This window comes from Rhea americana, unplaced genomic scaffold, assembly GCF_003343005.1.
Source record: "Rhea americana isolate MKP2758 unplaced genomic scaffold, rheAme1 scaffold_2, whole genome shotgun sequence".
In the NCBI taxonomy this organism is placed as follows: Eukaryota; Metazoa; Chordata; class Aves; order Rheiformes; family Rheidae; genus Rhea; species Rhea americana.
In genome coordinates, this window is record NW_028186149.1 from 13,606,719 (window position 1) to 13,618,968 (window position 12,250).

General features: G+C 35.4%; 1 protein-coding gene across 1 annotated transcript; it reads left to right on the plus strand.

Annotated features, from left to right (window-relative positions):
- Positions 1–731: 731 nt before the first annotated feature.
- LRRC8B (leucine rich repeat containing 8 VRAC subunit B) lies at positions 732–10,516 on the plus strand. The gene is made up of 5 exons (XM_085303531.1): positions 732–752; positions 2,385–2,438; positions 3,137–3,233; positions 4,197–6,358; positions 7,401–10,516. Exons 4-5 carry the CDS (start codon positions 4,223–4,225, stop codon positions 7,671–7,673), a joined length of 2,409 nt encoding a protein of 802 aa, XP_085159657.1. The 5' UTR covers positions 732–752; positions 2,385–2,438; positions 3,137–3,233; positions 4,197–4,222; the 3' UTR covers positions 7,674–10,516.
- The last annotated feature ends 1,734 nt before the right edge of the window (positions 10,517–12,250 follow it).

The following is a 12,250-nucleotide window of genomic DNA, read 5'->3' on the forward strand; positions in this document are numbered from 1 at the left end:
AGGAGGATTTTGAAAAAGTAGTCATCAGCAAGAGAACAGTTTAAATACTTGAACATTAATATTGTGATGCTTAATTTTTTTTATTAGAAAGTGTTCTAAAACCTGTTCTCTGAGATATGTAATAGAGACTAACAGCTCTCTGGTTCAGAGTAGGGAGGTGACAAAACATTTCATATAAACAGACCTTACAAAATTACATGAGTTGGTTTCATTTTGTGAGAATTAAATCTATATAAACACAAACCATTTTTTTTAGCATTATGGTGTTGAGATTATGCACATACTCAAATACATACAATATGTTTTTATTAAAATTGGTATAATCTCAATTTTTTCATGTTTGTAGTTTTTCAGTGACTGAAATAGTTTTAGTATGTTCTAATTTCTATGTATATATTATTTTGTAGGAGTAAATGCAATACTGATGCTCCTGTACTTCTACCTCCCTATGTTTCTGTACTAGTTTCTACAGCTGGTTCCCGTTGCTCTATTGAAAGGAATTTTAGAATAAGCAAGAAGCATGGCAATTCGTGTTTTGTAGGAACTGAGAGCAGTGTTAAATTTCTCACTGAAACTTGTTTCTTTATATCACAGTCCACTCTTGATCTCTTATCTGATGATACCACTGAAATAAGATAAATAATTTAAGAATGAAGAACAAACTATGATTATATAGTTTATTTGAAGGCTTCATTAAAGAAAGGAAAGGCAAAATAGGAAAGTGCAGTTCAGCTCACAGGAGAGATGTTTAGGTAAGAATGCACAGGGAACTCTACTGCCAGTTGGTACACCTTTGGCTTCTTGCATGCTCAAAATAACGTATTGCTTGGTTGAGGATGCTTTTTGAAGAATTGTGGATTTCTACCAAAAGCTTTTTATCTGTAAGTCTGCCATGGTATATATAAGTAATATTTCTTGTTATTTTCTTTTACTCTTTTAATCTTGTAGGATAGATCTGGATTTTTGTGATCTTGTTATGAGTAATTAAAAAACCTTCCACTCCTATAGTACGGAAGGAATTATAAAAATGATATTCATATAACATCGTTTGTGTCCACTTTTGGCCTTTCTTACATGATAAATCTCTTAAAGTGTCTGCTTCCTCTTTGAATTCGGAGAAGTCTGTTTTTAAGATGACTCTTTTTAAGACCAGAGACTCTGTATAGTTAATTGTCCTCTGAATCAGGCTTTGGCAACAAAAAGCAAGCAGGAGGAGAACTCAATACAAACTGGGTAAAGTACAGGAACTGCTGGAATTATTTAGCATAATTCTAACTCTGTAGAGTCCATTGCTGAAAAAATGTGTGTGCAYGCACATGTGCACCCTTTCTAGATAGGAATGTTTTTATGAATCAGCTGTARCTCTATAGACTGTCATCTTAAGTAGGTGTCAGATAAGAAGCCAAGCAGCTAGGGCACGTAAAATGAATCTCAAGTGTTAAAGCAGCCTTTATATTTAAGAATCTTGTAGATTCTCTTTCTGGAAAAAAGAAAATATATATATATCTTCAAATGAGATAGGAGTCAGTGAACTATACTTTCACTGTGGCCTTTTAAGATAAAATATCACAATGTATCAAAGTACATGAGCATTATTATATTATTTTAAACTTTCTCTAATAAACAATTATTAAATGAATGTCTTAAAATACTGGGATCTGCCCAAATCCCTACAGAGGCCCACATGTTCATCAGGAAGAAAAATTACTGCTATCATCATGCTAATTAGACCTTTCATACTGTTTTAAGCTCTCAGCCAATTTTGTGATTGTCATGACTTTAAAATGTTTCGTTTAAATACATGTTATTTATATCTTTTGCTATTCTCTTTCAGTTTCTGTTATTTTGCATGTTCATCTCTTAAGTGTGTATTCTTATCTGATTGGTTAGTAGGGCTCTCAAATCTTTCCTTTAGTTCATGGGTTTTAATTCTAGGTTGGAACTGAAAAGTTTACTTTTCATTCTTCCATTTACGTTCACATCAAGCATTTCCAGTGTGAATTGAAACAGTATCCAGGTGGTGATCACTTTGGAATGGGTGTCTTAGTACTGATCTTTTCAGTATCTTTTTTTTTTGTTCTCATAGCTCTATGAATTTATACTCAAACCCCGGAGAATTATGCAAAAATAACTGATTTTAAATGTACTTGCTGGTGCTTTTGCAGAGTGAGTTGGGGTGATTGTAGTTGATATTTCTCAAGTAGGGTTAGAGCATTTCAGCTGCCAAACTAGTAACTTCATGTAAACACTCTCTCTTCCCCTCCTTGTTGTCAAATTCTGGGTCTTTAAAATACTCTGCTGTGGAACGAATAATGCTCTAATAGTTACTGAAATTGCTACAGGAATCCTAATGCTTCATGGTGTGATACTTTGTTTCCCTCCAGGAGGGCGCTGTAACCACCTGGCCTCCTCCAGTTGCTGTGGSTTGAGTGGGCCTGGTAAGTTTCCGTGGTCTATTCAAAATGGTGTTGTCACAGCATGGAAAATTAACTTACTTGGGGTCATTCTTGCCATCCAAGGTGAACATAGGAGAAGAACACAGTGCTGCCTCACTCCTGCTGTTTGTCCTTTCTGTAGCAGCCTTGTCAGTTTTCTGTTTGTTGGATCTGACGTTTCCAGTAAGAATTAGATAGAAGACAGTTTCTGAGATAACTGTTCTTTGGTATCTGTACTGTTTAGCAGAACTTTATAGTAAGTTTCTTCTAAGCTGGTGATGTCTTTGGTATTGCCATCGACACAGGACAAATCTTCATTAGCTTGCTCAGAGTGTAAAATACGGGCCTCTGTTTTTGGAAAACTGTTACTTCTCTACAAGCTGTTGATATATCAAAATTGTGACTGAACTCTACTGCTTGAAGCCTTGCATGTTGCTTGTTTTATTTTCATGTTACTCGTTTGGCTAAAAAACAATTACTTTCCAGTTGAAGGAAGGCTAGGTCATGCAAGACTTTAACTTTATGTTCTAGATGATCATGTCTGAGGATGTTCTAGTCCACTTTGTGCAGCTGTAGCAATGCAGAGTTTAGCAGATTCTGTTGTCTGCAATAAGACAACAGTTCTGATGAAAGCTGAAATGTCTGCTCTTTATTCATAATGGCTTCACTTACTGAAGTTTACTCAATGCTTTTCCAAACAGAATGAAGACAAATGCAAAGATGGCATGTCCAAGGAATTTTAAAAGGTGTAGGCCTCCTGACTGAAGATAGCTGTGTATTTTATTCTCTTTAAATAAAGTAAGTATCAATCCCTTATGAGCTTAAATACAAGTATTATACCTAAATATTTATTACAGTTTGTCAATTGCAGTAAATGGCTTATTCAATCAGTGTAAATTAGCCACAAGCATAAATGCTAAGCTACATAGCTTACATAACCATCATACCCCTCTGGTTTCATTTTTTTAATACCTGCTGTAACAGTTAAGTGTGCAAGTGCTGTCAAACCTATTTTTCTGAGCAGGTAATAAACTGTATATGTGTATGTATATATGTGTATATATATGTATATATTATATATAGCATTGTAATTCATATCTGAATGAAAATATTAGATGATAACAAGTTGTATTACAAAGTTGCATTTTCATTTCATCAGTATATGTAATTCTCTTGGTAGGGCAAAATGGGGAATGGCACGTAGTATGTGATGTAAACCGCTGTTTTAGAATTTATATGAACTATTTATTCTTGGCTGATTGGATGGAATGATTTAAACCATAGAATATTCTAAATTACAAAAGTGATCATGTTAACACATTGTTCTGATTCTAAGTCTTAAAAGAGAAATGTAACTTGCACTATTATAACACTTAATACTACTACTACTTAAGGACAGAGGTGAAGAGCTATTAGTAATATCTCTAATAAACACTTTTTTTAACTTCAACCTGCTTACTGCTTTTGCTTTTAACAGTACTCAAATGTTTGATCAAAATATGTTTCTCTTAACTTCTGGTGCTAGTTTCATTCTTTGTTTAAATTCTTGTATTCTAAGTAATTTTTCTTAAAATAAAAATGAGATAATGGCTAGGGTTAGGTATCAGAAGTTTTTGGGTCCTTTTGCTATGCTTTGGATGCTAGTCCAATGTTACATATGTTTAAAATTGAAAAAAACAGCGATAAGCTGCAAGTGTTTAATAGAGAATTGTTAAAAGCAGTTTATCTCACTGTGTGTCTTTTCTTTTCCCCTCACACCAGCTGCTGTTCTCTCACAGGTGAAAGTCATGATCACGCTAACAGAACTCAAATACTTAGCAGATGCCCAGTCATCCTACCACATACTGAAACCATGGTGGGACGTCTTCTGGTATTACCTCACCATGATAATGCTGCTAGTCGCTGTGCTTGCTGGGGCTCTCCAGCTTACTCAAACCAGAGTGTTGTGTTGTCTTCCTTGCAAGCTAGAATTTGACAATCACTGTGCCGTGCCTTGGGATTTAGTTAAAACAAACCTTAACATATCCTCTAGCTCCACAGCACAAATAATCATCCCACTTAAAATTCAGAATGATCTTCATCGACAGCAGTATTCCTATATTGATGCAGTATGTTATGAGAGACAGCTTCACTGGTTTGCCAAATTTTTTCCATACCTAGTGCTTCTACATACCTTTATTTTTGCAGCTTGCAGTAATTTCTGGCTTTACTATCCAAGTACAAGTTCCAGGCTTGAGCACTTTGTAGCCATTCTTCAGAAGTGTTTTGATTCTCCATGGACAACACGTGCCCTCTCAGAAACGGTTGCTGAGCAGTCCGTGAGGGGCTTGCCAATAGCCAAGTCAAAAGCAGTGATTTCATCACCTGGGAATTCAGTAGATATAGCTGCGAGCAGACAGTCTCTGCCATATACTCAACCTGGCTTAGAAACAACTGGAAGAGAAAATTCCTCAAGTGTTCTTGACAAAAAAGAAGGGGAACAAGCTAAAGCTATATTTGAAAAAGTGAAGAAATTTAGAGTACATGTTGAAGAGAAGGATGTCATATATACAGTATATATGAAACAGATTATAGTAAAAGTTATTGTATTTGTAATAATAATAATTTATGTCCCCTATTATTTATCCTTTATTACACTTGAAATTGATTGTGTAGTTGATGTTCAAGCCTTTACAGGCTACAAAAGGTACCAGTGTGTTTATTCACTAGCAGAAATTTTTAAAGTTTTGGCTTCATTTTATGTTGTTTTAGTGATCTTCTATGGCTTAACTTGTACTTACAGTTTGTGGTGGATGTTAAGAAGTTCACTTAAACAATATTCTTTTGAGAAGTTGAGAGAGAAAAGTAATTACAATGATATACCTGATGTAAGGAATGACTTTGCATTTATCCTCCACTTGGCTGATCAATATGATCCTCTTTATTCACAACGATTCTCGATATTCCTGTCTGATCTGAGTGAGAACAAACTGAAACAGATAAATCTTAACAACCAATGGTCAGTGGAAAAACTGAAAAACAAACTAATAAGAAACTCCCAGGACAAAATTGAACTCCACCTTTTCATGTTAAATGGTCTTCCGGACAGTGTCTTTGAACTGACAGAAGTAGAAGTCCTAAGCCTCGAACTTATTCCTGAAGCCAAACTTCCTTCAGCTGTGTCCCAGCTAGTCAATCTCAAAGAACTCAATGTTTATCATTCATCACTAACTGTGGATTATCCAGCAATGAGCTTTTTGGAAGAAAATCTGAAAACGTTGCGTCTAAAATCTAGTGAGATGGGGAGGATTCCACCTTGGATTTTTCATCTAAAAAACCTAAAGGAATTGTGCTTAACAGGATATTTCATGCTAGATCATCACAACTCCATATACAATGAAAGCTTTCAGGGGCTAAAAAATCTGAGATCAATTCACTTGAAAAACAACCTTTCCCGTATACCTCAGGTTGTTACAGATCTTCTGCCTTCTTTACAACACTTGTCCATCAACAATGAGGGAAATAAACTGATAGTGCTAAATAACTTGAAGAAGTTGGTAAACCTGAGAACCTTGGAATTAATCTGCTGTGATTTAGAGCGCATTCCCCATTCTATTTTTACCCTGAACAATTTGCATGAAATTGACTTAAAAGAGAATAATCTCAGAACAGTAGAAGAAATAATTAGCTTTCAACATCTTAAGAACCTTTCTTGCTTAAAACTGTGGCACAACAGCATTTCATATGTTCCAGTGCAGATTGGTGCATTGTCAAACCTGGAACAACTATATCTAAATTATAATAATATTAAAAATGTTCCATTGCAACTGTTTCTTTGTAAAAAGTTGCACTATTTGGATCTTAGCTATAATAAGCTAACTTCCATCCCTGAGGAAATCAGTTATCTGACCAATCTGCAGTACTTGGCTTTGACAAAAAACCATGTAAGTACAACTTTTAATTACTTAAAAAACAAAACAAAACAAAAAAAGGAATCTTAGTCTACCCTTTTTTCCAGAACAGTCTCTGGTTTAAAATGCTTTTGTAGGGCTCATGATAAGCGTAAACCTAGTAAAGTTGAAAGGTGGTGGTGAGTGATGCTTGTTTTGATTACTAAGACTTTGGTATCATCAAAGCTTGTATACAAGTACTGTCCCAGTGTGCAGCCCTTAAAGGCTCTGGCTCATGAATAGAGATAATGATTGGTTGGGTGGCTGCTGAAACGTGTCTTCCCTTTCTCTGCAGCAATCTACCCAATTAGGGTCTTAATGGAAACATGCAGTTTTAATTTTTACCTTAAAATGCCAAACTAACCTTTAGTGAATCTGCAGCTGGTTTGAAAGCAGCTTATCTGTCTGTGTGATTGGTAGGACGAAAATAATTATAGCTGGTAACTCAGCAGTGCTAAACTGTCTGGCTCTGTAGCACAGGGCTCTGTTCACATTGGGAATTCTCTTTCAGTGAGGCTGTTCTGGGGTGCTAGTATCTGTAGGGTAGACCAGGATTGAATTACAACTACATTGCATGGGTAACTGCTTGTACAGATTTCACAACACTAGGAGATGCTAATATCTGTCCACAGAATCTGTGTTTGGTCTTCAGTAACTGATTCTTTAGGAGACAGCCTGTTTATCTCCCTTGATGTGTGCACACGCACATATGCCCATAGACACCACTCCCATCATGCTTCTGGCTTGGTTTCTTCCCATAGCAAAGCTTCTTCATAATAAAACAGGTGTGTGTGTGTGTATATTTATATATTTATATAAATATATATACGTATTATACTGTTCTTCAGCAGTTATAGCTGCACTTTTCCCCACATAATTATGGAAGCACTAAAAATTTCCCCTTTTCTTATCCTTCTATGAACTAAGAGCTTTTTTAACTTAAAATAAAGTTTGTAAGTGGAGAAAACATGCAGCCACATTTCTGCTAACAAATTTTAACATACATTATTTTCATTCTTTTCTTTCCCTTTTCTAGATTGAAATGTTGCCTGATGGATTATTTCAGTGCAGAAAGCTGCAATTTCTGCTTCTGGGAAATAACAGTCTGATGAGTTTGTCCCCTTGTGTGGGTCAGCTACTGAATCTTGTTCAATTAGAGCTCATTGGAAACTATCTTGAATCACTTCCTGCTGAACTGGAAGAATGTCAGTTTCTAAAACGGAATAGTCTAGTTGTAGAAGAAAGGTTGTTGAAAACACTTCCACCTCGTGTAAGAGACCGTTTACAAGCATGCTCGGATAAGTGCTAAGCTTGAAATGAAACTGTCGGTGCATCCTTTAAGCCTTTTACTTAATATCTCTCTAAAGATCAGGGCAGGTGGAGTGAAGGAGAGAACACAGTTTACAGATTAGTCTTAAGGTTAAATGCATTCAACTGAGTTGATTATGTTGGACAAGAAAAAGATATTTAGTCTTAAAGAAAAAAAAGCCTTTGGCAGGTAATCATATATTTGGATATGCAAATATGAATTATTGATTGGGTTCTCCTGGTTGAAATAATGTAATCARTAAATGTTTACTATAGTATTGGAATGGAAGAGTTGATTGCCTGACTACAGTGAATGTGTATATACTTTTTTTTTTTTGGCCTATAGGAACTTTTTTCTGATGATGGAGATCATTTTAAATAATTTTTTTTCCTGCCATATGAGGACCAAGAACTATCTAGAGTTAATTTCTAAATATGAACTCTCCACTAATTTAGAACATGTTAAATTAAGAGTTTAAACTTTTTGAGCAGGTCAATTGCATGGAGTACACTGGAAATCATTTTTTCAATATAATTTAATTTTTTAAAGCTTTTTGAAAAGTGTTGAGCATTAACTCTGTGGCTGTGGTGGGAGAGAGTGTCTGAATTTTGCTATTAAAACTACTTAGATAATACCTGAAACCAGCTTAAGTATTTTGTCTTCAAAATAGTGAAAACAAAGTGAATTGTTTGCCTAGAAACTGGGTTGTAAGTCTGAAGAATCTGGAATTAGTGTTGTGCACATGTACTGGACAACAAATAATTGTATCATATTGATCCTCATAGAGAATGATAGCAAACAGAACATGGCATAGTAACAAAGTTGTCTTCTGTGTGTTGTGGGGATTTCGGGTGTTAGTGTAGTGTATGTTGCTATTTAACATTTTTATAACCTCTCATTTTTTGTCTGTCTCAATGCTTTTTCTCCACCTACAATTGCTGTAATTTGCTGACTGGGGAGAGAAGATGAAGGAGATGTGTAATTAGGTACATGAATAGGGACTGAAAGGCACAGTTAAACCACGCCAAATTTTCACACAACTTGCAAGTACATGGGTGGAAAAAATGGGAAAACACTATAAGCGGTGTTTCGTCTAGAGACAGCATATTTCCATAAGTTATAATGGTGAACTGAGCTCTAGTAATACCATCCTTAATATTTGCAAAACTGGATGGAAATAAAATGGTTGCTGATTTTACTTATTCTTCTGCTTTCTGCTCATTTATTATAAGTCTTAAATCTCCTGGAATTTATGATGTCGGCTAAACATAAGCTGTGCCTTGTAGGGGGAGAGAGGAAGGAGGAAAAAAAAGAAAAAGTGATCTTTCCAGAAATATGTACTTGAAAACTTTTTGTAGTGTATTAAAGTTTTCAAGACTTATAGGCTCAGTTACAGATTGAATAGATCTGGTAAACTATGCTCTTAATGACTTCGTGTTCATCAAGCATGCTGACTGTATGTTCGCTTGCAATAATAAAGTCTTCACAGAAATGAGTTTTAGTATTAGACTATTGTCATCTTTTGCTCCCATTTCAGTGCCACTCTTCTGGAGAGCAAGGATTAATGAAAATTAAAATGTATAAAGCAAGTCTGTTCAGCATGGAAGTTGGAGATGTTTGCTGTAGCATTCAAGAGGTCTGTGCTTATTCATTACTGACTGCATTCCAAAGRCCTTTGTAGTTCAAAAACTTTCTTCTCAGGGAACTCAAGTGTGATATAGTTATTACTTTTTATGTAATTCTAGAAATGTTTGGTTTAAACTAATTGGTTGCATTTATATGCAAAACTATTTATGGAACAGCGTATTTCGTAAAATCCATATGTAGCTCTTCCAAACTCTAGTTTCAATTCATTTTCAGTTCTATGATAGTTTTATAGGCACTGACATGGTCCACAAACAGAGTTAGCCCTGGTATATGTGATTAAACTGGAGCAGACTGATCTGTGCCCTTGTGGCTGGAGTTCTGTTAATAATTACAGTAAGTCTGCCTGGACTCTCTAAGATTGAAGAACATTTTGTGCCAGGATTTGACACACAAGACTTGCAGTCTAGTAACTTTTAAAAAGATTAAGCAAGATTTTTTTTCTTTAAAGTGTTTTTCATTAATTGGAAAGCTGTTTGAAAAAGTTAACAAGCAAGTAATTGTGCATATAGTTTTGGCTGATGACTTCACAACTTTTTAGCAGTGTTTTCTGCACTCTTCCATGATTGACACAGTGACAGAGGTGAACAATGATCTTAAATTAAGCATTCATTTTATGCTAATTCTTTCAAAGTGAAATAATAGAAATAATATAAAGATACTTCATTTCTAAAATGTGTAATATGGAAGTATTTGAAGAAACACCAAGAAATGCATAAGTATATAAAAAATGTAGGTTAAAAAGGTTACATTTTTAATTATGTAGAGCTCTAATATTTTTTCCATTTTGCACCCCATCAGAGGGATGTATTTTTCACTGTATATATGTAAGTATGAATGTCTATAAAACACCTAGACAGAAGCCAGAAAATGTAAGGGCTATAGTCTCTGCCTTGTGTTCAAACAATGGTGTGCCTTTGCTATCCATTTCTTACTCTGAAACTCACTCCTAGTACTTAGAATTGAGGATGGAGACAAATACGACTCTGAACTTAAATTTATTTCAGGCAAGACCTTAGCATTGAACACTTCAGAATGAGATTTTTCAGGGAATGAAAATACAAATCCGCTGTCTTAAGCTTTGTACTATAATCAGTAGTGGCACCTAGTCTTTGTATTAACCAGTCACTTCTAATCAAAAAAAAGCTTTTTCAATTTTGATGTTGTGTTGTTTAAGAACTTTGTATTGTGACCTTCCGTATCTTGAATGTTTCTTTGAAAAATTAAATTTTTTTTTCTTTACAACTCTCTGAACCATTCTTTATTTCCCTGTGAGAAATGTGAGGTACTKCATTTAAGGCAAAACTCAGAAGTCTCATTCCAGCTATCTATGCTTGTGTGCTTTAGCAAGTGTATATTCCACAGGATAGTGTGAAGAAAATGAACAACAGTGGGAAATAAAGGCTATGCTCCTTATCAAAGTAGTACTCATGTTTTGAGCTAGGAGAGAATCTCTTGTGTTGATCAGAATTAAGTTTCCATCTTAGTCATTTGTCTTGCTACAGAAACACCTCCAAGTCTCCCACTAATTTCTGGGAGCTGGGTTAGTATGGAATGCTGTCCAGAACTGTACTGGGAGAAGTGAAAGGCAATGATGCCCTTTGCAACTTGGTCCAGACAGTTATCATGCAGCTATACTGCTAGAAATTGTGCTGTTTGTAGTAAATCATGCCCATGTTTGTATTGCGTGTCATCTGAGCTCCTGGATCTTATTTGTCTTGAAATTCAAGTTGATATTTGATGGAGTTTTGTGAGAACCTGTGTCTTGGCTCTTTGTTTTGAAGAGGAGGAAAAAAGCAACATGCAAGTGCTGTTAAATCTTCAAATACTAGCTTCTTATCTTTCAAAATAAGAACCTACTTGGCAAGTTTTACAAAACTCTGACTCTCTCTCTTTTTTTTTTTTTTTCTTAGAGATGGAGTGGAATAACAAAAATGACTTAAAGTTAACCTGCTTGGAGATGGTAGTATCAGTGAAATAAGGCAGCCAATTCCTCTTACAGATGTTGAGCCAGACTTCTGCAGTTCCATATATTTTRTTTACTTGGCAATTTATTATTGTAATTTTAGTGATTTTTAAACCAGTAAATTTACATCATGTTAGAAAAATTCCTCAGTATGTAGTATCTCCTGCAAAGCGTGAGCTGAAATTTTCTCCRTAATCACTTCTAATAAGTGACTCCTTCCTTCCTCTATTCCCACTGTTTGACAAGTACCAAAGTCAACAGGAGGCGATAAGGAGCAATTTCTCCTGCTATGATAGCTGCTTAATGTGTAACTCTGCATTCACTTGCATGCAAAGGAGAACTACTTTGCTGCTTCTGTCTTTACTATTTGATCGTAAGAAAGTATTATAATGACTTCTATGCAAGAGCAGTAAGATAGATATATACATATAAGTGTATATAGCTGTATATATATATTTAGATATTGAATTGAGATTTAGTACAAAACATGTTCAGGGCWCAGTAATATGCTAAACATGTTGTTCTCCTTTATCTAAAGTAAGACGTTAAGGAAGTGGAAAGCAGAAGAATAGAAAGATGCATAGACTTCACAAGAATTTGTAAGTAGTGTGTCTTGAAATAATGTTACCAGATGACAGACATGCTCAGAAATCTTGACTGCAATGGTTACCTGAAGATTTAGGAGTAGCAGAGAAACTAAGGATACCCTGAAGATGGATAAGCCATGTTGATCAGTGAATTTGTAGTGTTCCTGGCTGCCACATCCCTAGCACTATGCCAGCTTTCCCCAGGCTGCTCTGCTTTGTCTAGAGTAGGRCTCTGATTATGGAGCAGAGGGAGACTGGTTCTTGTGCTCTTTTGAATTTTCTGCAGTTCAGGGATGATTCAGGTTCCTCTGCAATAGTTGTTGAGCTGTTGTATTTTAATCTGGGATACTAAGGTAACAGGAAGGGGCCTCACTTCTCAT

Coding starts and splice junctions, on each gene's coding strand:
- LRRC8B (XM_085303531.1), top strand. CDS start 4,223: ATGATCACGCTAACAGAACTCAAATACTTAGCAGATGCCCAGTCATCC. Junction 6,359..7,400: donor TGGCTTTGACAAAAAACCAT/GTAAGTACAACT, acceptor TCCCTTTTCTAG/ATTGAAATGTTGCCTGATGG.